Source organism: Euphorbia lathyris, chromosome 8, assembly GCF_963576675.1.
Source record: "Euphorbia lathyris chromosome 8, ddEupLath1.1, whole genome shotgun sequence".
Classification (NCBI taxonomy): domain Eukaryota; kingdom Viridiplantae; phylum Streptophyta; class Magnoliopsida; order Malpighiales; family Euphorbiaceae; genus Euphorbia; species Euphorbia lathyris.
The window spans coordinates 30,837,100-30,861,017 of record NC_088917.1 but is presented as its reverse complement, the minus strand read 5'-3'; the positions used below and the strand labels follow the sequence as shown (position 1 = coordinate 30,861,017).

At 35.6% G+C, this 23,918-nt stretch overlaps 3 protein-coding genes across 5 annotated transcripts; 2 read left to right on the top strand and 1 right to left on the bottom strand.

The window, feature by feature from the left end:
* Positions 1-1,835: 1,835 nt before the first annotated feature.
* Positions 1,836-5,604, top strand: LOC136203677 (26S proteasome non-ATPase regulatory subunit 4 homolog). 2 transcript variants are annotated; one of them, XM_065994877.1, is made up of 10 exons: positions 1,836-1,965; positions 2,048-2,161; positions 2,307-2,412; positions 3,118-3,232; positions 3,318-3,527; positions 3,796-4,108; positions 4,218-4,341; positions 5,024-5,127; positions 5,205-5,273; positions 5,353-5,604. In XM_065994877.1, exons 1-10 carry the CDS (start codon positions 1,954-1,956, stop codon positions 5,398-5,400), a joined length of 1,215 nt encoding a protein of 404 aa, XP_065850949.1. In that variant the 5' UTR covers positions 1,836-1,953; the 3' UTR covers positions 5,401-5,604. The 2 variants fall into 2 exon arrangements, with proteins under 2 accessions (XP_065850949.1, XP_065850948.1); XM_065994876.1 differs by having other exon boundaries at positions 2,307-2,421.
* A 2,150-nt stretch (positions 5,605-7,754) lies between these two features.
* Positions 7,755-10,666, top strand: LOC136202635 (protein LAZ1 homolog 2). The gene is made up of 8 exons (XM_065993379.1): positions 7,755-8,047; positions 8,163-8,219; positions 8,379-8,487; positions 8,776-8,960; positions 9,044-9,132; positions 9,293-9,542; positions 9,972-10,208; positions 10,288-10,666. Exons 1-8 carry the CDS (start codon positions 7,895-7,897, stop codon positions 10,468-10,470), a joined length of 1,263 nt encoding a protein of 420 aa, XP_065849451.1. The 5' UTR covers positions 7,755-7,894; the 3' UTR covers positions 10,471-10,666.
* Positions 10,667-10,708: 42 nt separating this feature from the next.
* On the bottom strand, positions 10,709-15,754 carry LOC136202634 (uncharacterized). Of its 2 annotated transcripts, none has more exons than XM_065993377.1 (13): positions 15,146-15,754; positions 14,583-14,735; positions 14,260-14,472; positions 14,083-14,172; positions 13,858-13,974; positions 13,496-13,765; positions 13,216-13,372; positions 12,949-13,026; positions 12,675-12,775; positions 12,124-12,291; positions 11,828-11,902; positions 11,389-11,496; positions 10,709-11,221 (listed from the first exon to the last, which is right to left on the bottom strand). In XM_065993377.1, exons 1-13 carry the CDS (start codon positions 15,533-15,535, stop codon positions 10,871-10,873), a joined length of 2,271 nt encoding a protein of 756 aa, XP_065849449.1. In that variant the 5' UTR covers positions 15,536-15,754; the 3' UTR covers positions 10,709-10,870. The 2 variants fall into 2 exon arrangements, with proteins under 2 accessions (XP_065849449.1, XP_065849450.1); XM_065993378.1 differs by having other exon boundaries at positions 14,583-14,722; positions 15,146-15,283.
* Between the last annotated feature and the right edge of the window lie 8,164 nt (positions 15,755-23,918).

Here is a 23,918-nt window from a genome sequence, read left to right as displayed (position 1 = left end):
TCTCTAGGTAGTAGGTATGCATTCTGCTTAACTATTATGCTTTTGATTTTAGCGTCTTGGCTATGTTCCGAGATAGACATGTGTGAAGTCATATGTGGGTTTGTATTTTCAAGGGAGTTGTGAATTTACAGGCAGGGCTGGGTAAAATGGTTTGGAATGGGGAAGATACTCGCTTTTGGCTTGACAAATGGGTGGATGATAGACCCGTTATTGGATATGCTACTGCTAACATCTCTGGGAGCGAGAGTTTTCGATCAGTTCGCTCTTACTGGTTAGATCAGAGAGGTTGGGATTAGGCGGCACTAGCGTCGTTGCTTTCGTAAAGTAGTATTCTTCGTATTGCTTCTACAGTTCTTTTCCCGGATTCATATGTGGGGGATGATTGGTATAAGACTCATTCGGCCTCAACAAATTTTAGTGTTGCTTCAGCCTTTGCTGCTCAAAATCAGGATTTAATTTCTCCTTATTTGGACTTCAATTGGAAGGCAATCTGGTGCGTTAAAGCCCCGGAGCAAGCTCATTTTTTCATCTGGCTGTTACAGCGTGATAGTATACTCTCTAACGTGAATCATGTGGCTCATCATCTGAGCTCGACTGCTGCCTGTTCGGTCTACACGACAGACAAATCAAATTTGCATACTGTTCGTGATTGCTCGTTTGCAAGGAGCGTTTAGTCCGATTTTCGTCCCGAGTATGCTAGCTGGTCAGCTTTTTGGAAACTCACTAAACGCTTAGATTGTTATAAATTTGCAGTGTTAAGCTCGTTGGGAGACTTTTGAGTGGTCGATTGTTTTTGTTTCGGTCACATGGTCGCTGTGGAAATGGAGGTGCCATCGTATTTTCGACCCAAGTTCAGCCCCCCGAATGACCGAACAGCTTTTCTGCGTCTCCAAATTTTCAAGTACCAGCAAGCTTTCACTTTTTCAATGGTTACATATGTGAGGGTGGTCCGAAGATCTTAGTTGGTTGGAAACATCCGTCGGATAATTGGGTTAAGCTCAATTCAGATTGAACCAGTAAAGGTAACTTGGGTTTGGCATCGGCTGGTGGGCTTGATAGGGATGCATCAGGTCATTGGATCACTAGTTTTGCTTGTAACCTTGGTGTATGCACTTATGTTTTGGTAGAACTGTGGGGTTTGTTCTTCAGGTTGGAGTTGGTTTGGACAAAGGGTTACAAGAGAGTGATAACTGAAATAGATTCAAATGTTGTCCTGAATTTGGTAAAAGAGTTTATAGGAGGCATCGTCTATATTGGATTATTGACAAGTGTAGGGAGATGCTAGGTCTTGATTGGGAAGTTCATTTAATGCATTCGTATTATGGGGGGGAATCGAGCAGCTGATTGGATGGCAAATTTCGCAGGACATATCTCTCTTGGTCTTCACGAGTTTGAGATACCTCTTGTAGGCATCCATGATATTTTCATTGAAGATGTTAACGGCTCTCGTCTTCCTCGGGTGATTAGAGATTAGTCCTTTTGTTTCTCGGGGTTCCATCTCTCTTATGTAACAAAAAAAAATTATTTATTTTAAGTGTATTAATAATTGCATATTCTTCCACTACTTAAAATATTTAATTAAATTAAAAATCATTCATTTTAATAAATTAAAATATTTAATTTTTTTTTTTTATATATTTATGCACTTCTAATATTTAAAATTTACTTTTATAATATAATAATATTTAATTTTCAATTTTATTGAGAGAGATTGAATTGGATAGAAAAAAGAAATACAAGAACTGAAAGAGCCCAAATTAAAATATACAAGTCAATTATAAATCTTGTCCATGGGCCTGCCAATATCAAGCCCATTATTTCAAGTTATATACTGACAAAAAGAAGGATGAAGAAAGGAATAGAATTCAAGTGACCTTTCCTACCTTGAACAAGAAGAAACACTCTTGCAATTTGATTTCAGCGACCTTGCTCTTTCACTGAAATTATTCAACAATGGTTCTTGAGGTATGATCTCTGAATGTCAAAGCTCTCTCTGGTTAATTTCATTACATCTTTCATTTTCATTTTATTTTTTAATTTTAATTAGGCTACTATGATATGCATCGACAATTCTGAATGGATGCGAAATGGCGATTACTCTCCTTCTCGTTTCCAAGCTCAAGCTGATGCTGTTAATCTCATCTCCGGCGCCAAAACACAAGTGATTCTTTTATTTTTTTAAGACATTGTTGAATGGCTTTCTGTTTCTATGTTCAGTTAGGGTTTTGTGTGGTCATTTCTTGGTTGATATCGCTGCTATTCGTGCTTACTTTTCTTGTTTTATTTATTTTCTATTGAAATTGCAGTCGAATCCAGAGAATACAGTCGGGATACTGACCATGGCAGGCAAAGGAGTGCGTGTTTTGACCACTCCTACTACTGATCTTGGCAAAATTCTGGCTTGTATGCATGGTACGCTTGGTGGGTTTTTTGTTTTTTTTTTTCTCTATTTTCTGTGCCTTTTTCCTTAATGCGTATTGCAATTATGATGAATAGTCCGTGGGATGTCCTGACTCATCTATTCAGTTGTTGTTCGGAACTAATAATTTGAGGTTTAAAAATGCTAATCAATATTTGGCTCCCCAATGGGGAGTTAATTATCCTTGGAACTGCATTGGAACCAAAAAACAAACAAACAAACAAACAAAAAACCTCAGCTTGAAATTATAGGCACGTTTGAATCCTTGAAGTCATGTGTCAAAGATGGAATAAACTGCATATTCTGCATGGTCTGCAAAACAACTTGCACCAAATAATCTGATTCGTTATTGTCAATGGTCTTTGAGCTTATGTTGGTAATATTTAATATTTGATTTGGTAACCCTTGATGTGCTCACTAAACAGAACCAAAAGGAATCTAGATTTTTGCAACATTAAGAAAAGTATACTTGCTATAATGGCAGAGCCCGCTTTAGCGAGACACTGGTGCCAATTCGTTGGGTGAATCTGGTACATTAGTAATTTAGTAGGGTAGTCAATTGGATGCATTACATTGATGACAGTATCATTATGTTGTGGTATATTCACTATGCTGTTCCTAATGATCACATAGGATGAGATGATGAGTCAATTTACTTACCTCTCACTTAGATTTATTTTATTTTTGAAATTGCTTAGATGTTGAAATTGGGGGTGAGATGAACATGACAGCTGCAATTCAAATTGCTCAACTAGCTCTTAAACATCGTCAAAACAAAAATCAGCAGCAAAGAATAATTGTTTTTGCTGGAAGGTAAATTGCCTGTTAGTTTATGATTCACTTCACCCTTTCATTTTCTTTAACATCTTATGTGTTTCTTGTTTGCTTCATGTTTTAGTCCTGTCAAATATGATAAAAAGACACTTGAGCTCATTGGGAAGAAATTGAAAAAGAACAGTGTAGCTCTCGATGTTGTTAACTTTGGTGAAGAAGATGATGAAAAGACAGAGAAGTTGGAGGCGCTCCTTGCTGCTGTCAATAATAATGAAAGTAGCCACATAGTTCACATTCCCCCTGGTCCAAATGCTTTGTCTGATGTGCTTATCAGGTGTGGTATATCATCTGAATTTTTATTTGCTTTTAAGTTTTGGGCAACAGTAACACTTGTGCAAATGACATTGAGTTAGTAATGAGAAAGGAATTTCTTGTATAATTTTGCTTATAAAAGGTGAATAGTATTGGTTGATTGATTGAGATAAGTCCGGACTAGAAGTGGTTTTTATTGTTATATTTGAGTTGATATTCTGGAAAAATTGTTTTACGACCTCATGCAAAATTGCCATTGTGAGGTGATTGGAAGTTTTATTCCTTTGCAGCACACCTGTATTCAATGGTGAAGCAGGAGGAAGTGGTTTTGCTGCAGCAGCAGCAGCTGCTGCTGCAGGTGGTGGTGGGGGTGACTATGAGTTTGGTGTAGATCCTAACTTAGATCCAGAGCTGGCTCTTGCTCTTAGAGTTTCTATGGAAGAGGAGAGAGCAAGACAAGAAGCTGCTGCCAAGAGGGCTGCTGAAGAATCATCTAGACCAGAAAAGGTGGAGGGAGCATCATCCAATTCACAGGATGTCTCCATGGTCAACAATACTGATGATAAAGCTGATGAAGAAACAGGGAATAATGCTGCTCCAATGGTTGGTATTATTTAATTGCATACTTGGCATTGCCGGATTGTTTTGTACTTATATGTTTTGAAGGATGCTTGTGCTCAGCTAAGTGTTTTACATAATGATGTTGTGATAGGATGAAGTGAATGCATTGTTGCAGCAGGCTATTGCACTGTCAATGCAAACTCCTGGATCTGATTCTGCTGTGCGTGACGTTGATATGTCAGATGTAACTCATGAGGATCAGGAGTTGGCTATTGGTAGGTTTCTTACTTTCAATTGAGGCTGCATCAAGTTCCTTTCTCTCCCTTGTGTTTCTTTTAAGGTGATGTGTACACACACACAGACACATACACTTGTGTAGAAAATGCTGCAGCAATAGTGCAGAACTTTATTAGGACATCTAGACCTAATAATCTAGATTCAAATTTTGCTGGCAACTCTATTGTGATTACTTGAATTTGGGATTTACTTACATCCAGCTGTATAGCGAGTAAGGACTGGAATACATGTTTTGGATGCTAATAGTTACTCTATAGCATATAATTCGACATGGTGAATGCTAGTCATAAGGACACTGCAACTGAATGCATCTGATACTGTTTCCTTTTACTATACATAAAAAAAAAAAAAAATACGGGCTCTACTGTCTTGCATGTCATATTTTTTCTGCTGAACACCTAGTCAAACTCGTATTATCTTGGCCGAAGTCATGGTGAGATTGATCTTTGAAGTTTATTAACCTTGCCAAGATGTAGTCCAAACTCAAAACAGATCAAGGATGTTCTGTTTTGTATAATAAGTGACTAGTTTGTGGTGAGATTGATGTTTGAAGTTTATTAACCTTGCCAAGATGTAGTCCAAACTCAAAACAGGTTAAGGATGTTCTGTTTTGTATAATAAGTGAGTAATTTGTGATTTCCGGGTGTCTGGCTTGTGCAGCTCTTCAAATGTCCATGCAAGAGGATGCAAAAGATGGATCGAGTCAATCGGATGTGAGCAAAGTGCTAGAGGATCAGTCTTTTATGTCATCTGTTCTTGCATCTGTATGTATTTTCAGACCTTTCAGATGAATGATTTTCAAATGAATGATGATGTGCTGACAATTTTGTTTTTGTGACAGCTTCCAGGAGTTGACCCTAATGATCCTTCTGTAAAAGATCTGCTTGCATCATTGCAAGGCCAATCTGAGGTAAGTAAGAATTGCATGGTTGACTGAGTTATGCTTATGGTTGTATTTTGCTATATAGTGATGTTTTTGGTTTTGGCAGTCTTCAGAAAAGAAGAAAGAAGACAAGCCACCAAGTGATGAAAAGTGAAGTTGCTTATGACATTTTGCTGAAATCTTTATGGCAAAGGCTTTTATTGTAATGACAAGTGCCTTGCAAGGTAGAAGGGGGGAGGGAGAGCCTTAGGTTGGTGTATTGTGTGAAGCAAAAATTTTATATAACTCCTTAAAACGGATGTCAAAGTAAACTTTGATTGATTTTACATTTTACAATTAATATGTTTGTTTTCAAGAATTATGCATTTCCTTTTTCTATTAACCAATGTGCTTTAGTAGAAGTAGCCTACCAAAGGCACAACTTGTGAAAACATTCTAGAATAAATAGAAATTAAAAACTAAAAGGAGAATTTATATGAATTACAGCATGGGCATTGTACTGATGGAACTCGTAAGTGGAAGAATGCCAACATATGTTAGCTCATTAAATCTGATGCTTCTCATCTTGTAATGAAAAGAGAAAAGACATCAATAATACAAAGAGATTTTCAATTACAGGTCACATTAGTCATTAGTCATATATCTGAATTATGTCATATTTGAAGGGTTACCAATTCATGTTTATTTTATACATATCCTGTTTACTTGTAAACCTCTGAAATGCAATATAGTTGCACTTCTCTCAGGATTCAATTTTCATATTTTCAGTGTAAAATCAAACATTGTTTTGCAGTTAAGTTATTATTCAAGTAAAGTAAGATTAAGTAGTAGGGAAGTTGGTGAAATTGACTGAAATAGGCTGAAATAAAAGAAAAATTGGCAATGTATGAGCAATTCAATGTAAAGTGATTGAAATTGGGTGAAATATACTGAAATTGGGAGAAATTGACTGAAAAAGGCCAAAACAAAAATAATAATAATATAATATAATAGTCAAACATATGAGAAATTTTATATAAAAGAACTAAAATTGAAGAAATTTACTGAAACTGGATGAAATAAAACAAATTAATAAAAAAAAAGATAGCTGTACAAATTAATAAATAACTGTACGAATTAATAAATAAAAGAAAAATAGACAATTGTACGAGCAATCTGATATAAAGTAATTGAAATTGGATAAAATTAGAACACACCAATCCTATTTTTCAAAATACAAAGCAATACTTTAAAAAAACAAAGCAATACAACATATCACAATATATTGCTCTTATATGGTTATTAAAGTAGGGATTTTGTGCATCAAGTGGTCACTAAAGTAGTTTGTGACTCAATAAAATTACTAAGCAAAATTTGTGTCAATAAAACCATTATGTTGGATCCGAAAATTTGGACTATAAAAAAACCTATTGCGGTTGTCATGTCACCAACATCTCATGATCTTTTTAATGCATGTCACTACAAGACAATTAATCTTTAAAAAAATGGAGCAATTTGGGATACGAGTTACGGTTAGAATATTTATAAAATTCATTCTTTTAATTTTCACATCTCATCATATGGCTGCTACGTAGACCGGTCCTGACATTTTATGGGCTCTAGACGAAATAAGAGATAAAAACCTTTATTAACAAAAAATGTACTAAAAAGTTTAAAATAGAAATTTGGACTAATTTAGGTCTAAAATATCTTTTTATTTAGTTCCATTTAAGTCTGAATTGATATTATAACTATATTTATATATGATAAATAATTACTAAATGTATATAGTAAAAAAATTGAATCCCTTTTAACCTTGGATCTTGGATGGCCGCATTCCTAACACATGTAGAGCGGAACCTGGCAACACATACCAAATATATTAAGAAGTTTTGTTGATTTGGTCCCTACCCTTTCTGGTGGTTTAAATGATCTGATACAGCTACATTGACTTTAATAAGTGATTTCAGCAAAATTTATATAACTTTGTCAGTTATATGAATGATGAAAAATCAAATGATAAGTCATAAATAATGAAAATAAATGGAAGATGAGTACTATTATAAAAATAACCTTTCATCTTTTTTCTACTTCAATTCATTCAGTGTGTTTTTAAGCCCTTCTACATTATTTATTTCTGACATAAGGTACCAAAATTAAAATAGATTTAAAGGTTTTTTTTTAGGAAAAGCAAATTTAGCAATCAAATAATAAAAATTAACACATATCAATTTGTAATATTAAAACTGAAATATAATAATAATATGTCAATTTTTATTAGCAATGATTTTGATAAAAAAGAAAGTTAGAATTAAAATGATGTTATTTTCTAGAACTCCCTCTATCCTTATGTTAATGCTTCCATTCCATCCCAAAAAAAAACAAAAATAGTAAGCTTAATGCATGGGGAAATATTCATACTACGGCGGAGGCCACGTGTCATGAAGCAAAAGCAAACGTGTCAAACTTGAAACAGCACAGTATATAAAGTCCCGCGCAACAAACAATTCCTTCTCCTGCTCAACGGTTTTCTTTTTCATTTCTATTTCATCACATTAAGCTCAATTAGGGATTCGCAATCTGTATTTATCCCACTATCACACTTCATTCTCCACTAAATTACTAGCTTTCCTATTCTCGATTCAGGTTTTGATATAGTCGAACAATCGATGTCTCCAACTTATTTTACAGCCTATCGTGGAGATACATACAGCGATTTGCACCAACCAGCTGTTTTAGTCGGAGGATGCTTTGCTTTTATAGCAGTTCTGCTTTCCATTTTCCTCGAATTCCAGCATCTTACATCATACACAAATCCTTCGGTGTGTTCTTTTCCCCATCTCAACATTCCTACTTTACTCAATTTATTACGTTTTCTTCGATTTTTTTTAATGTTGCAGATTAATTAATGGGATGGCTGAATTAACTTCTTTCCAGGAACAAAAATGGATGGTCGCAGTTATTTTCATGATTCCTGTCTATGCTACGGAATCGGTAACTTTCTATCTCAAATAATGGCGTTTGTTTGAGGTTTCATCCCTCTGCATTTTGGTTGTTTGTTGGTTCTGATATTAGTTCATCATTAACATTTCCTTGCTGGAAATAAGTAAATATTCTTTGATCACTTACGTAATGAATCTCCTCTGGTTGCAGATCATTTCATTGTGGAATCCCAAAACCTCACTTGCCTGTGACATTTTAAGAAGTTGCTATGAAGCTTTCGCTCTATATGCTTTTGGTAGCTATTTGGTTGCTTGTCTAGGTGAGACACCTTTCATGGCTTGCCTAATTGATCATTCTGTTTCCTTTCATAATATAAAATGGTGCCACTGTCTCTATCTTAATGTCCCTGGCTCCCTGCATGAATTCAAACTCAGATTCGAGAATTATCGAACATAATCTATGCGTAGCAGTTCATTTAAACATCCGTCTTCATTTTAGAGATTTAAATTATCTTCTATATCAGAGTTTACATACTTCATTTTTTCAAATTTAAGTGTTTGGACAAAAATGTTATGTGAGCTTTACTTATGCTGAATTGTTATATCAGGTGGAGAAACTAGAGTTGTTGAACTTCTTGAAAATGAATCACAAAGACGACTAAATCTTCCATTGCTAGGAGGGAAAAACGAGAATCAAGGTGTAAGAAGAGGGTCTTTTATCAACTTTTTCTGCCGGCCAAAAATGATTGGAAGGGATGTCTTCACAATAGAAAAATTTGGTATCGTACAATATGTAAGCTATTGAATTTTCCTATTATATATTTTTCTTTTTCATCTGTTTCTTATTTGGATTCTTAAATCTTTCCATGAGTTCAGATGATTCTGAAGACACTTTGTGCATTCTTGGCACTCGTCTTGGAGTTCTTTGGGGTTTATGGTGATGGCGAATTCAAGTGGAACTGTGGGTATGGATTTTTTCGTTACTTCTGTCCATTGTAGTTGTCATCTTATTTTTAAGCAATTAATGATTCCTTCTTAAGGGGTATCAAGCAGATAACAATGGTTGTCTGGAGAAGCCAAACTTTTGCAGAATTTTTCTGATGCAAATGCTTTGGTGCAATGCAGGTATCCATACATAGTAATAGTGCTAAACTTCAGTCAGATGTGGGCATTGTATTGTCTTGTGCAGTTCTATAATGTAATGCATGAAAGACTAAAACCGATAAAGCCACTCGCAAAGTTTGTCAGCTTTAAGGCTATTGTATTTGCTACCTGGTGGCAAGGGATGGGGATTGCATTATTGTGCGCTTTTGAAATTCTGCCAAATGATGGGAAATTTCAAACAGGATTACAAGATTTTCTGATTTGTATAGAAGTAAGTTGATTTGGCTTTCGAAACATATTAATTTTAACAGTTCATTAAGTGGGCGTTTTAATTATCTAATAACTATCGAGGATGCAAAGTGATATATTTGTTCAAAGGTCGGTAGAGTATAGCTTCTTTTGTCTACAATGATCATCTAACTTCTCAATAAGTCCATCCTCTTCATGTTGTGTTCCTTTTTTGTTTACTCCTTGAATTACAAGGAAATATGTAGATAATCTTCAAATGAATGTTACTGAAATGTATTGCAGGCATAGATCTGTTTACTGATAGAAATGATGGTGTCAATTAGCAAAAACATTTATGGTTTTTCTTATCCAGAACATCCACTGTCTCACTGTAATTACCCATATAAATCAGAATATGACTCTTCATTATTTATTCTAATTATTTCCTCATAATGTTTCTGGGGCTTCACAGATGGCCATCGCAGCAGTAGCCCATGTATTTGTCTTTTCAGCAGAACCTTATCGTTTTGTTCCTACTTCTGATCATGGAAGGATTCCTACTACTGAAGCAAGCCAAATAGAATCAAAAAAGAAGGAAATCATTGAAGAGAAATCTACTAAGCTTGAAAAGACAGAAACGAGGTATGAGGCTCCTGGAACTAGTCTCACGGAGAGTGTTCAGGACATTGTTGTTCAAGGTGGTCAGCGTGTAAGTCTTCGTTCACTGTGTGTCAGGAAATTGTAGTTTCTTTAGCACTCATATTAACATTGTCAACCATTGAAAGCAGGTTGTCAACGATGTTTTCTTGACGATAAATCAAGCTATGGGGCCCGTGGAAAAGGGTGTAACAAAGATCCAGGAGACCTTTCACTGGAGATCAGCAAGTTCAGATGAGAAGGAAGACTTGGACAAAGTAGAATTTGTTGAAGACAAATTTTCTGGAAGTGAAATCATTTCGAGCAAACAGTGACGGTTGTTAAATACCTGTTTGCATTCAGAGTTGCAATTTTGTGTGCCTTATGCCACAAGGTTTTTATGTCCGCAGGAATATGAGAAGAATGTGGCTATGAGATTAATTCTTCAGTGCAATTTTGCTATTACTACATAACAATGGTTCCTTGCAATTCTTTAACACAATTATGCCTATTGAAACTGATTGAGAAGTTATTTGGATAATTCACTATTCATTGAAAGATAAGTGTCAACAGTTGCAGCAAATGGCTATGATTTATCAATATGAATTAAGTAATTATAGTACAAAATGGCAGTTCAGGCCGAACAAATGGAGACTCCGTAAGTGATTCTGTGTGATGTATAATACTACAATATACATTGTTTAAGCAGACATATTCAAGATCCGACCGAGTTTTCTAGTTTCCATCATTTCCAGCACAGCAAACTTGTGAACAGCACTCTAAGCAGCCAAAACATGCAATGGCAGTGAAGAGCTGCGTTAAAGCAACTGCACATTGATCATTCATTTTCCCGCAACACTGTATGAAGCACATACAACAGCATTTATTGCACATGCCGCTGCAGCAATTTGAAGCCGCCTTGATCATGATCTCAGCTGCCTCTGGTAATTTTACTTCTTCAGTTCCTGGAGAAACGTTATCGGCAGTGGCACTCAAATTGCCAAACCCAACACCAAGCTTCTGTAGTAATATTCTCCTTTGTACTTTTAGGTCTGCCTTCGCAGAGGAGGTAGTTTTGTTGGATGCCTGTTAACATCAAATTCATTATGAATTAGAAGATGGAATAAACAAAGAAAACGGTTGGCTGGACGGCCTAATCCTTACAGTACATCACCAACTGTGTTTTTCAGGATTTAGGAATACCTTGTAGGATAGATGTATTCAGTAAGATGTTTGCAGAATAGTAGACTTACCTTGGGTGCTTTAGGTGGTTCTTTGACATTAATTGCTCTTTCAGTCTCAAGCATCGTCAACCGAGTATATTCAGATACAACACCAGTTTGTATGCTTATTTTGGCGACCTATAAGGAAACAAAGAACATCAACAACTTCTCTAATTGTCTGATATAGGAAGGTCACATTAAGTAGATATTAGTAAAATTTCTAAGTATGTACAACAAAATCAGCAGAGGTAATTAAAGAAATGATATTCCTTTCTCATAGGAATCTTTCTGATTCTCAGCAGGACATTGTCAAACATCTGATGAAGCTCAAGCTCCTAAACAAGTTTAGGATCTTCACACTAAAACAAAATAGATTCAACAAGCATGTATATAGTTTTGATAAATCACTTATTCTGACATTGATCAAGCACAAAACATATATACAGATGAGAAGAACACATCAACAAACCTTCTCCTCAAGCTGTTTATCTTCTGTAAACCATGCCTGGGCTGTTAGTATATCAATCTGCTGTTTTGCAAAAATCTGTCATAGAAGGGAGGAATTACATCAGGAAGTTTTATCATAAAGAAATCATAAGATACAACGATGCACTAAATAGGTTTGCAGCTTATTTACTGAATTGCTAGCACAGATTGTATAATTGGAAGATCCGGTACAAAGATGAATCTCAGTGTTTGCGTTAGGTAATAGAGTTTTGTTGAATTGATATAAAATGAGAGCTCCAGAGTTCGTTCTTGTCTTACCTTTTCGAAAGGCATATCATTTGTCTTATGTATCTTCAAGTCCATACTGAAACTACTCAGATCTCCAAAAAGACCTTTAGCTTTAATATCTTCTGGGAATTTCCCTTTATATCTCCCAGAAATTACCAACGGGCCTTCAGAAAGGTCTGGAATGGGAGAAGGAAATACCTACCATGATAATAATTTATATCAGATAATTAATCAACAACTTCAAAAAGCAGATTAAGTCTATCCAATGACGAACAACGACAATTAATGGAAAAAAAAAATCATAAACATCATAAAAAAATATAGGAAAATTGAACGTTATTGATTTAAATGGACAGTGGAATTCAGCCATTCAGCAAGCATTTGACTTCATGTTTTCCTTGCATATGTTATCAATGTCCATTGAAAGATATTCATCAAACACAAAAAAGAAGAAGCAAGTGAAAAGTGAAAGACAACTGGAAATCTGGAATCACAATTCAATTAAGCCTGTAAGACAAGGTGTGTGGAAGGCTAAATAGATTGTGATAATGACCAAGACTATAAATTCTTTTGAAGCATACCTCAACTTCATGAAGATCATCAAATGTATCAATTGATATGTTTGCAATGATAGGAGATAGACCTTTGCTGAATAACTTTTGCATACGGGACTCAACTGAATCTGGTTACGAACAAATAAACATTCAAAAATCATAGACTGGCATTAATACAAGATTAATTCTTAGCTCAGCGCGTTAAGAAAAATTTGAACTCCAACTACCAAATGCAGAAGTATATGAAATAGAGATCCAATAGAAAGCTTCAAGAAGAAGAACGCAAAGTACCAGGACTAACCTATCTCATATGCACCATCATATTGTCCTCTGCCAATCATTGCAAGCATCCTCAGAAAATGGTGATTGCAGTAAGTACCTGTAATGTGTGAAATTTGACAAGCCCATATGTTAGATAAAGGATTCACATTCAACTATTTCTAAGATTCTAATAAAGCAGAACTCAAAGCTAACAGGAAAAATCAAAATCTACTAGGCTATAAAAATAATAATCTGAAAAGTGTCCACCCATCCCCCAGAATGAAACATAAGATATAAAAACCATTACCTATTCCAAAAGTGCATATACGTGGAGATATTGATCCTCCGCCAGTTAACTTCTTTTTCATTGATTCACAAATGTCTCTTTCATCTTCAACAGACCCATCAGTGACAAGGAAAATGACTGGAAACGAACCATTAGCCTTAGATACCATCTCCATTGCCTGAAAGTATGATAAGCCTATATCAGTGCTATTGAACCAACCAGTTTCAGATGTCAAACCTGACTAATTTGCTGATATAGACACACACACATAAAATTATCAGAAAACCACAAGAAAAAAGACCTGATTTAGTGGAAGCAAAATATTTGTATCACCCCCGGCAATGAAGTTCACATTCATCCACTCAATAGCCTTTTCAACTGTTTCCTTAGTAGCAAACTCCATTGAAGAAGAAAATGAATAAGTCTCTCCATTGAAAGCAATGATACTGAATGAATCTTTTGGACCAAGTTCAGTTAGGGCTGTAGACAATGCATTCTTCGTTGCCTCAATTAGCTTTCCTTCCATGCTTCCACTTATGTCGATAACAAATACAATCTCTTTTCTGAACACCTATCAGATTGATTAAAATTAGGGGGAGATACAATAAAAGATGGTTGAATTAAAGAAACACGTGTATAAGATACAACATATATTAAACTAACCTTTTCACTTGGTTTATCTCCTGGAAAAAGATAGAAGCAAAACATTTCTCTTTGATCAACATCTTGAAACGATGGCGATTGCAAAAACACACCACCAGATACATGACTGGAAGAGATCTAAGCAAGGCACAAAATATGCTTTTTATTATAGAAGTTGTTGTGTGTTTTGATATTCTTGACACTGGATAAGCATGTGAACTGAAAAGGCATTAAATGACAACTTACAGAATAGGAGACAGCAACATCAACATCTGTCCAAGTGAGAACTTCTGCTTCATATAATAATCCCAATTTTCCTGCTTCACGTTTTAATTGCTGAAAGTAACAAAACAAGAACATATCAGATATTGACATTCTAATAATTCGTAGTGCAAAATGAAGGAACCTTTGTGAATGCTGCACCTTAAAAGGATGGCTAGTCCTCTTGCACATAATTACAGTTTCCATAGCAGCATTGACATTCACTTGTATCTTTTCTTTCTTTGCCAATTTCTTCACTGCAGGAGTGACATACTCTGGAAAACTAAATGGCACTTGCAATAAAAACTCCCCATTGCTATATAATAGTTTTTGTGTCCAACTTACTTTAACCAAAATATTGGAGCCACCATCAACCTAGAAATGTTGGAGGGAAAAAGCATTAGAAGAAAATAGTTTAAACTACAACACTACAGGACACATAAAAAATCAACCTTTACACTTTAAAATGATTACAGATCACTCACTTTTGGTATGGTCATCGTAAATATTTGGGGTGTCAAAAAGCCCCCATTTTCAGGCCTGGCTTCCTTTTCCACATCCTTTTTGTCATCCATTGGGATCAGTTCAGTTTGGTACAACTTTCTTGGAACCTCCACCTCAACACCTAGAATTGAACCCTGTTAGCCACATAAATGTATTGCTTGAGAACAAAAATAAACAAAACTAACACTGAAATTTCTAGCTAAAAGGAATAAGTTATTATCAGATTCTGAAAGATGCAGCAGGTAAAGACCATATTTTCTAGCAAAAATTAAAGGCAATGCTCCAATAAGAGTTTGACAACAAAAAAGAGTGGTTCTAATGATCAAAATTAATTACTTAATTAGAATTTCTTTAGTATAAACAAGAAAATGAAATTCCTAATGATGCAATACCCCTATATTGACCTAACGCTGGCTCCTCAAATGTCAAACAATACTTAACTATTTTATAACAAAAAAAATCATGACTTTGCAATTGAAAATTAACAGAATCAACAGATATATTATTAAAAGAGCTTTGAAAAAATTGCATTATTTAAACAGACCTGCTCTCCCATTGGTATCGCTATACGGCAATCACAGCTCTTGCTGCCCATAATGCAGTGGACACGCCAGGATCCGCTTACCCGAACAATAACATTATCTAAATAAGAATCAGCCTCAAGTTCTATCCGGTTCATCTGTAGAGGAATAAGCGCAGGCGGATCACACCTTCCGTGCACATGGGGCTGATAACTAGGCATATCTGGATTATCCACAATCGCCGGATCCGGAATAACCGCGTAAACCATGGGTGCCGTCGGCATGTATGCGGCGGCGGATTTATCCATGAACAACGGCATTCTAGGTGGTACGACAGCCCTGTCTTTACCGTAGTATAAGCGTTTGGACAGCTTGATTCCATCCTCGACGCATTTTCCAAATTCCTCGGCCATTGAATTGAAAATATTTTCTTCCCCCAAACACAAAAAAGAAAAAAGGTGAAGCCTTTTTTGACTTAGTTGTTTGGAGGGGAAGAAATTAAAGAGGAAGATGAAGAAATTAGCAGTAAAAGAATCACTTCCAAAGCTGGGTTTTGTTTTTCTCTTTTTAGGGAATTGGCGTCAATGGCGAATTGGCAGCTCGCGACTCGGTTTGAATTTCTATAGACGTTTTTCTCATTATCAGCACAAATACCCGTTTCGTTATGCCCGAGCTGAGTCAGCAATGCATAAGCCAATCTATGTTTGACACGTAGATGCCGGCCCCTGATATTCCAGGTAGTTCGAAGCTTGCAAACTGCATGAGGAAAATAGAAAGATTGTAACGTTAAAGTGACAGACTGTAAGGGTTGTAGGACACGTTGGAGGAATACGTGGAATACATTTATTGGATGGAGTCTTTGTCATAAGATCGCTCTCGATCTACACAAAGCAAGGTATTGTTACGATTTCTTTCTTTTCTTATTTATGTCCGTTGGGATATATTGCTATCTTTAAATTTTCTTTTTTAATAGTATATAGTAACTTTTCTTTAATATATAGTAACTTTTACAATTGACATTATTGTATTTCACTGGAATTTTTTTTCTTTTATTCGAAAGGACACTGAAAATCTCTTAAAAAATTAAATGCTGCTGGGTTTCAGTAATTTTGGTAGTACGTAACAAAACAAATTTGATCATATTAGTGGTTATTTATTTATTTATTTATTCATGTTACCATACAACAACAATGATAAAATCTTAGTTCCGAAATGATTTGGGGTCGGCTAACATGAACCATCATATGAAATCGTGCAATCAAGTCGTGTCAGCGACACAAATTCTTTCCCTCCACTCTGTCCTATCTACTACCATATTCTCCTCGGTCCCTAATAAACTCATATCACTCTTGATCACCCTCCTTCAAGTTTGATTAGGTCTACCATTACCCTCACCACTACATCTATTTGCCACTCTTCAGTCCTCCTAACCGGCGCATCAAGCGCTCTTCGTTTTACATGGTCAAACCACCTTAGTCGGTTTTCCCTCATTTTATTCTCAATAGATGTAACCCCTACTTTTTTTTCTAATTATTTCATTACTCACTCTATCCTTTCTCGTACAACCACGCATCCATCTCAACATACGCATCTCCGTCACCGATATCTTATGAATGTGACAGTGTTTCACTGTCCAACACTCCATACCATATAAAAAATAATATAATAAAAAAGTGTAAAAAATGGATTATATATAATCATAATTTATTTATGATGATATAGATAATAAAAGAAAAATGAGTGAATGGTATGATTAAAATTGTCCAATCCAATATTTTATTAATATCTAATGGAACTAAACTTCAATATTACAATAATTCAAAGTTCAGCTGTCAAGAAAAATGAAATTCAAGGGCCACATTATTAACAACACTATCTTAATCAAGATTTAAATCAATAATAGAAAGCAAGTCGAAACATTAAATTCAATAAAAGGGCTTGCCCATCTTTTCTTTTACTACTTCCCTTTGAAAGTATTAATTTATTATTAACACAGAAAATATATATAGACGGATCAAATATAAACCTACATCTAATAACCAAATTTCAATTAATCTAATTCTAGACTAATTAATTATAAGTCGTGATGATCAAATTTCATTAGTCATTAGGATTCATGTGAATATTATAATAAATAAATAAATAAATATAAATATATATATATATATATATATATTGTAATATATATATAAAGATTTATCGTAACTTCCACATTAAACGAATTCTTAAACCATGTGAAATATACAAACATAACTTATCATCTACAATCTTACACTTTTAAAATTAAAGGTGTATCAAATGAAAAAATTATTAGAAGCATCTGGCTCGCCATTAAAGGAAACTGATTACTTGATTATTGAAAAAGAAATAGAGCTGTGGCTTTTATAGAGCCTTACAAACAGAAGAAACGAATTTTAAGGAAACTACAATTGCTGAGATTTGAATAAATCCAACTCCTAATGGCTAGCTTATCTAACAAATTAAATAACAGCTCCTACCTATTCTTTAGCTAACAATCTACAGACCAAGTCAAATAATTCCAACAGATTCCTCCCCATAAACTGAAATATGCTTGAACAACAGCATCAGTTTATTTCTTCAAGTCGTCTAACACCAAGCAGGCTTCTAAGTTTCACAATTTGATCCAACTTAATTGGTTTGGTCATTATATCCGCCACTTGCTCTTTAGTTCCACAAAAGACTAATTTTACAGCTCCCTCAGTTGAAAGATTGCGCAAGTAATGGTATCTGATATCGATGTGTTTTGTCCTTCGATGCATAACTGGATTTTTTGATAACTTAATTGCGGAAGTATTATCACACATAATATCAATACACTCACAAGTTTTGACCCCTAACTCTTTCAGAATTCCCTTCAGCCATACTCCATGACACGCACAAGCAGTAGCAGCTACGTATTCGGCCTCTGTTGATGATAGAGTAACAATTCCTTGCTTCCTTGAGCATAGAGCTGTGGCTTTTATAGAGCCTTACAAACAGAAGAAACGAATTTTAAGGAAACTACAATTGCTGAGATTTGAATAAATCCAACTCCTAATGGCTAGCTTATCTAACAAATTAAATAACAGCTCCTACCTATTCTTTAGCTAACAATCTACAGACCAAGTCAAATAATTCCAACAGATTCCTCCCCATAAACTGAAATATGCTTGAACAACAGCATCAGTTTATTTCTTCAAGTCGTCTAACACCAAGCAGGCTTCTAAGTTTCACAATTTGATCCAACTTAATTGGTTTGGTCATTATATCCGCCACTTGCTCTTTAGTTCCACAAAAGACTAATTTTACAGCTCCCTCAGTTGAAAGATTGCGCAAGTAATGGTATCTGATATCGATGTGTTTTGTCCTTCGATGCATAACTGGATTTTTTGATAACTTAATTGCGGAAGTATTATCACACATAATATCAATACACTCACAAGTTTTGACCCCTAACTCTTTCAGAATTCCCTTCAGCCATACTCCATGACACGCACAAGCAGTAGCAGCTACGTATTCGGCCTCTGTTGATGATAGAGTAACAATTCCTTGCTTCCTTGAGCTCCAACATACTGTCGCTCCACTTAGAAGAAAAACATAGCCTGGGGTGCTTTTCTATCGTCCACATTTCGCGCATAATCGCTGTCTGTGTATGCCAGCAGATTTTTGTTATTCTTATCTCCTGCATAATAACTGTTAGTGTATCCTAGCAGATTCACACCTGAACTTCTTTTGTAATAGACTCCAAATTCTAGCGTTCCTTTCAAATATCTCAGCACTCTCTTAGCAATCAACATGTGTTCTTCTTTAGGATCAGCCATGTAACGAGAAATTAAACATACCACAAACATTAAATCAGGGCGAGTTACCGTTAGGTACATTAAGCATCCTACCAACTGTTTGTACAGTGTTGCATCAACATTTCTGCTGCCTATTTTCGACAAGATAGTTCCTGGAACGATGGGATTTTTTACAGCATTGCAATTCCACATGTTGAATCTTTCCAGAATTTCCTTTGCATACTTCTTTTGGCACAAATGAATGCCATCTTTGTTTTGACGAACTTCAACTCCAAGGAAAAACTTCATATTTCCCAAGTCTGTCATCTCAAACTCCTTCTGCATTGATGACTTGAATTCTTTGCACATATGTTCATCATCTCCTGTATAAATTAAATCGTCAACATAAAGACTTACTAGCAACAGTTTGTTACCATTCTTTTTCAGGAACAAGGTATGATCATAGTTGCTCTTCTCAAAGCCTTCTGTTTTGAAATAACTCTCGATTCTGCTGAACCAAGCCCGTGGAGCTTGTTTTAAGCCGTAGAGAGCCTTTTTCAGTCGGTACACCTTGTCTTCTTCTCCCTTTTTGACGAACCCTTCTGGTTGTTCAACGTAAACCTCCTCCTTTAATTCACCATATAGGAAAGCACTCTTGACGTCGAGTTGATAGATGCACCATCCTTGCTAAGCAGCTAGACTCAATAGAATTCTGATCGTATCCTATCGAGCTACAGGCGCATATACTTCGTTGTAATCTAATTCAACCCTTTGAGAATATCCTTTGGCGACGATCCGAGCTTTACACTTGTTCACCTTTCCTTCTTCATTTAATTTTGTTTTGAAAACCCATTTGACGCCAATTTTCTTAGCTTGATGTGGTAATGACACAAGCTCCTAGGTCTGATTTCTTTCAATGGCTTAAATTTCGAGTTTCATGGCCTCCTTCCATTTTTCTTCCTTCACGGCTTCATTGAAGGATGTTGGATCATCATGTGAGGTGTGAAATGTGAAGCTTTCTTCTGATTCTTCTTCTTCAGATAAGCGTTCACCAGATTCATAGTCGCGCATCCATGCAGGCTCTCTTCTTCTTATTGTCTGTCGTGAGATTTCTGGAGAGGACTCCTCAGTTTCTGGAATAACTTCAGAATTTTTATCTGTTATTTCAACAGATTCTCCTTCACTCTCTTCTTCTTCGGACTCCTCTGTAATAGTCTCATCATCTCCTCAAGCCAATATATTCTGATTTGTTTCTGTTGTACTCATGTTCCAGTCCCATTTTTCACCTTCTTCGAATATGACATCTCTACTTACAATTATTTTCTTTGTTGCTGGATCATACAAGCGATAAGCCTTTGATTCGTCACTAACTCCAAGCAAGATGCATTTGTGACTTCGATCATCAAGCTTAATTATTTTCTGTTTAGGAATATGCACATGTGCAATCGAACCGAAGACTCTGAAATATTCTACATGTGGTTTTGATCCAGCCCACCTCTCCTCGGGTACCATGTTTTTAACCGCCTTTGTGTAGCTGCGATTAAGAACATGAGCTATCCATTTGGCTGCCTCCGGCCACAATGATTTCGGCATCTCCTTCTCAAATAATAGACATCGTACCATGTTCATGATGGTCCGATTCCTTCTTTCTGCAATTCCGTTTTGCTGTGGAGTGTAAGCTGCTGTCAGTTGACGTCTTATGCCATTGTCTTTACAGAATTTGTTGAATTCATTTGATGTGAATTCTCCTCCCCTGTCAGTTCTTAGTCCGCAAATGGCTGTTTTTGCTTCCTTTTCAACAAGACTTTTGAAGTTTTCGAATGTTTCAAATGTCTCAGCTTTATCTGCAAGAAAATAAATCCAAGTTCTCCGGGAGAAATCATCTACAAGCACCAACAAGTATCACTTACCACTGTGGGAGGTCGGGGTGATTGGTCCACAGAGATCTCCATGAATCAGTTGCAATTTCTCTGATGCCCTCCATTTGCTTTTCTTTGGAAATTTTTATCGTTGTTGCTTCCCCACATTGCATATTTCACAGACCTTTTCTGTTTCTTTTAATTTTGGAAGCCCTTTCACCATTTCTTTCTGCTGCATAATTTGAATGGACTTGTGGTTTAAGTGTCCATATCTCCTGTGCCAAAGAATCTCCAAGTTTTCTTCCTCTATCTTCAAACAATTTCTAGGCAGTGGCTTCATTTTTGCGTAGATTTACAGTCATATGTGTGTTTACTATCAAGCCCCTTTGCTGATGATAGATTTTGCAGGTTCCTTCTTTGATTAAAATTACCAGGCGCTTCTCCTATAGCTGGCCTATGCTCAACAGATTGTTGGTAAGATTTGGAACATAATAAACGTTTGATACAGTTTGTGTGATACCTTCCACCTCAAATCTAACATTGCCTTTTCCTTCAACAGCCATTTTCGAGCTATTCCCCAATCTGACAGAGTGTTTGAAGCTTTCATCCAACTCCACAAACCAGGTTTTGTCTCTTGTCATATGATTTGAACATCCTGAATCGAGAAACCAAACGCCCTTTCCTGTATCTTTGCTGATTTCTGTGTGCGCCATTAAGAGTAATTCTTCCTCCTCGTCAAATTCAGCATAGTTGATGACTCCCCTTTCTGAACTTCTGCATTCAAATTGATAGTGTCCCTACCTTCCACATCGGTAACAATTAATGGCAGCCCTATTGACAAAAGGCCTAGCTCTTCCCCGACCTCTGCTAAAGCTGCTTCTTCCTCTCTGAAATCTGCCTCTTCCTTGTGTATTCCTTGGTTCATTTTCAACTTGTAGAACCTGCTCTTCACTTCTCTTTTCAATCACCTTTTGTTCATGTACAAGCAATGAAGCTTGTAATTCATCTACTGAAAGTCTATCAATGTCCTTCGACTCCTCAATTGAGCATACTACAAAGTTGAATTTGTCAGTGAGACTTCGAAGTATTTTCTCAACGATTTTGACATCACTCATATCTTCTCCACAGTTCCTCATGTCATTAGCAGTTGACATGACTCTTGCAAAATATTCAAATACACCTTCTCCTATCTTCATCTCAAGAGTTTCGAAAGTTCTGCGAAGTCGTTGAAGCTGAGCTCTCTTCACTCTAGCACTTCCCTGGTACTTGACTTTCATTGAATCCCACAGCTGTTCGGTCGTCTCCTTTTGAGTGATTGTTTTCAGAATGCTTTTGTCTATGGATTGAAAGAGATAATTCTTTGCTTTGAGATCCTTGAGCCTCGCTTCGTCGATTACCTTTTGTTGCGTTGCATTTATGACTTCGTTTCCCTTTGGTTCTTCGAAACCCGATTGAATGACGCTCCAGTATTCCTTGGAACGCAGGAGATTTTCCATGATCAAGCTCTAGTGATCGTAATCTCCATCAAATTTTGGAACACAAGGCGTCGTGAAGCTTCCTGAATCTGCTGCCATATTTGTGTGTTTTTCCTCTCAAACACCCTTACAAGCGTTTTCTCTCCTTATCTCAATATTTTTCCTCTCAAATACCGAGTTTATATGTTTCTCTTATCAAGTATGTAATTGCTCTGATACCAGATAAAGAAAACTGATTACTTGATTATTGAAAAAGGAATAGAGCTGTGGCTTTTATAGAGCCTTACAAACAGAAGAAACGAATGTTAAGGAAACTACAATTGCTAACAAATTAAATAACAGCTCCTACCTATTCTTTAGCTAACAATATGCAGACCAAGTCAAATAATTCCAACAACCATATCAAATAGAGAACTTTCTATACATTTTGTCCTATATAATATGAACTAATTGAATATTTTCCAAATGATATGGAATATCAGATACTTAATAAGGGAAAAAAATCTTCTGTCCCTTCAAATCTGTCCCCTTCCCTGTCCCCCAACCAATTAATTACACCTATCAAATTAATCCTAATCATTATTAACACTAATTACCTCTCTTAATCATGGTTATCTTATCCATTCTCTCTCTTGACAACTCTAATTCGCGATTGTGGCAGATTTCACAAGATCTCTCTCTATCAGTTTTCGTGTTTTTCTTCTTCTGTTATATTGCTCATTTCTGTTGTGATATTGTATAACGACATCTCCCTTCAGTTCTTCTCTCTCAGTTCGATTATTATTATTCTTTGAAAGGAGGAATGTTGTGTTTTGGAAAGAATTCGTTGATTTCTAGAGCAGAAACTGAGGCACGGTACATCTGATAATGTAATTTTAGATGTTGGAATATTGGAAACCAACGATATTTTCTTCCAATTCGACTTTAATCCGTTGTTGCTTGTTTCAAATTTCTTCCGGTTCAACTTCAATAGAAAATTTGCTGTTTGAATTTTGGAAAAGCCAAATAAACCAGTGATTTTTCCCGACTTCAATTCAACTTCAATAGCAGGCAACAGAAACTAGTTATTGAAACAATTTTTGTTTTAAAAATTGAATTTCAATACAAACTTGTGTATCTGTTCTAAATTTCATGCCTAACATGATTTGCAATTCCTTTATTTTCAATTTTGTTCATTCCTCAATTCTAACCAATTTTAGTTTTAAAGATTTAATTGCAACACAAACTTGTGTATTTATTCTAACTATCATGGCCTGTTAGGATTTCCAATTCTTTTATTTTCAATTTTGTTGTTCTAACCAATTTTGTTCTAATCGTCATGATCAACTATTATATGTGGTAATTAAAGTTCTTGAAAATATTTCAAGTTATAAAATACAATTAGCAAGATAAAATATGTGATGGACCTAGTTTATACAATTAGCCATGGTTCTTAGTTTAATGAGCTTTTTGGATGGGTTTTAATGATTGAATTGTTATGTATGAAAAAGTTTATGTCTAGAAAACATGATTCTTAGAACATTCATCAGATTTGACTTGTAAAAATCAGCACAACTGTTGTTTGTATTTGATAATAGAATATGCCTAAATTGGAAGGAATCGGAGGTGTTGAAAAGTGTATGACCTTCTTAATCCTTGATTGTTAAAATGCTGAGTAAAAGGGGCTTGTGTTTGATGAATCAT

Bases quoted from the DNA above. Each gene is read 5' to 3' on its own strand.
- LOC136202635 (XM_065993379.1), top strand. From the start codon at position 7,895: ATGTCTCCAACTTATTTTACAGCCTATCGTGGAGATACATACAGCGAT. The intron at 8,488-8,775 runs GTGAGACACCTT...TTGTTATATCAG, and splicing joins CTATTTGGTTGCTTGTCTAG to GTGGAGAAACTAGAGTTGTT. The intron at 8,961-9,043 runs GTAAGCTATTGA...CCATGAGTTCAG, and splicing joins AATTTGGTATCGTACAATAT to ATGATTCTGAAGACACTTTG.
- LOC136202634 (XM_065993377.1), bottom strand. From the start codon at position 15,535: ATGGCCGAGGAATTTGGAAAATGCGTCGAGGATGGAATCAAGCTGTCC. The intron at 14,473-14,582 runs GTGAGTGATCTG...CAACATTTCTAG, and splicing joins TTACGATGACCATACCAAAA to GTTGATGGTGGCTCCAATAT. The intron at 11,903-12,123 runs GTAAGACAAGAA...CTTCTATGACAG, and splicing joins ATGATATGCCTTTCGAAAAG to ATTTTTGCAAAACAGCAGAT.
- LOC136203677 (XM_065994876.1), top strand. The intron at 2,162-2,306 runs GTGATTCTTTTA...TTGAAATTGCAG, and splicing joins TCTCCGGCGCCAAAACACAA to TCGAATCCAGAGAATACAGT. The intron at 4,342-5,023 runs GTAGGTTTCTTA...TGGCTTGTGCAG, and splicing joins GGATCAGGAGTTGGCTATTG to CTCTTCAAATGTCCATGCAA.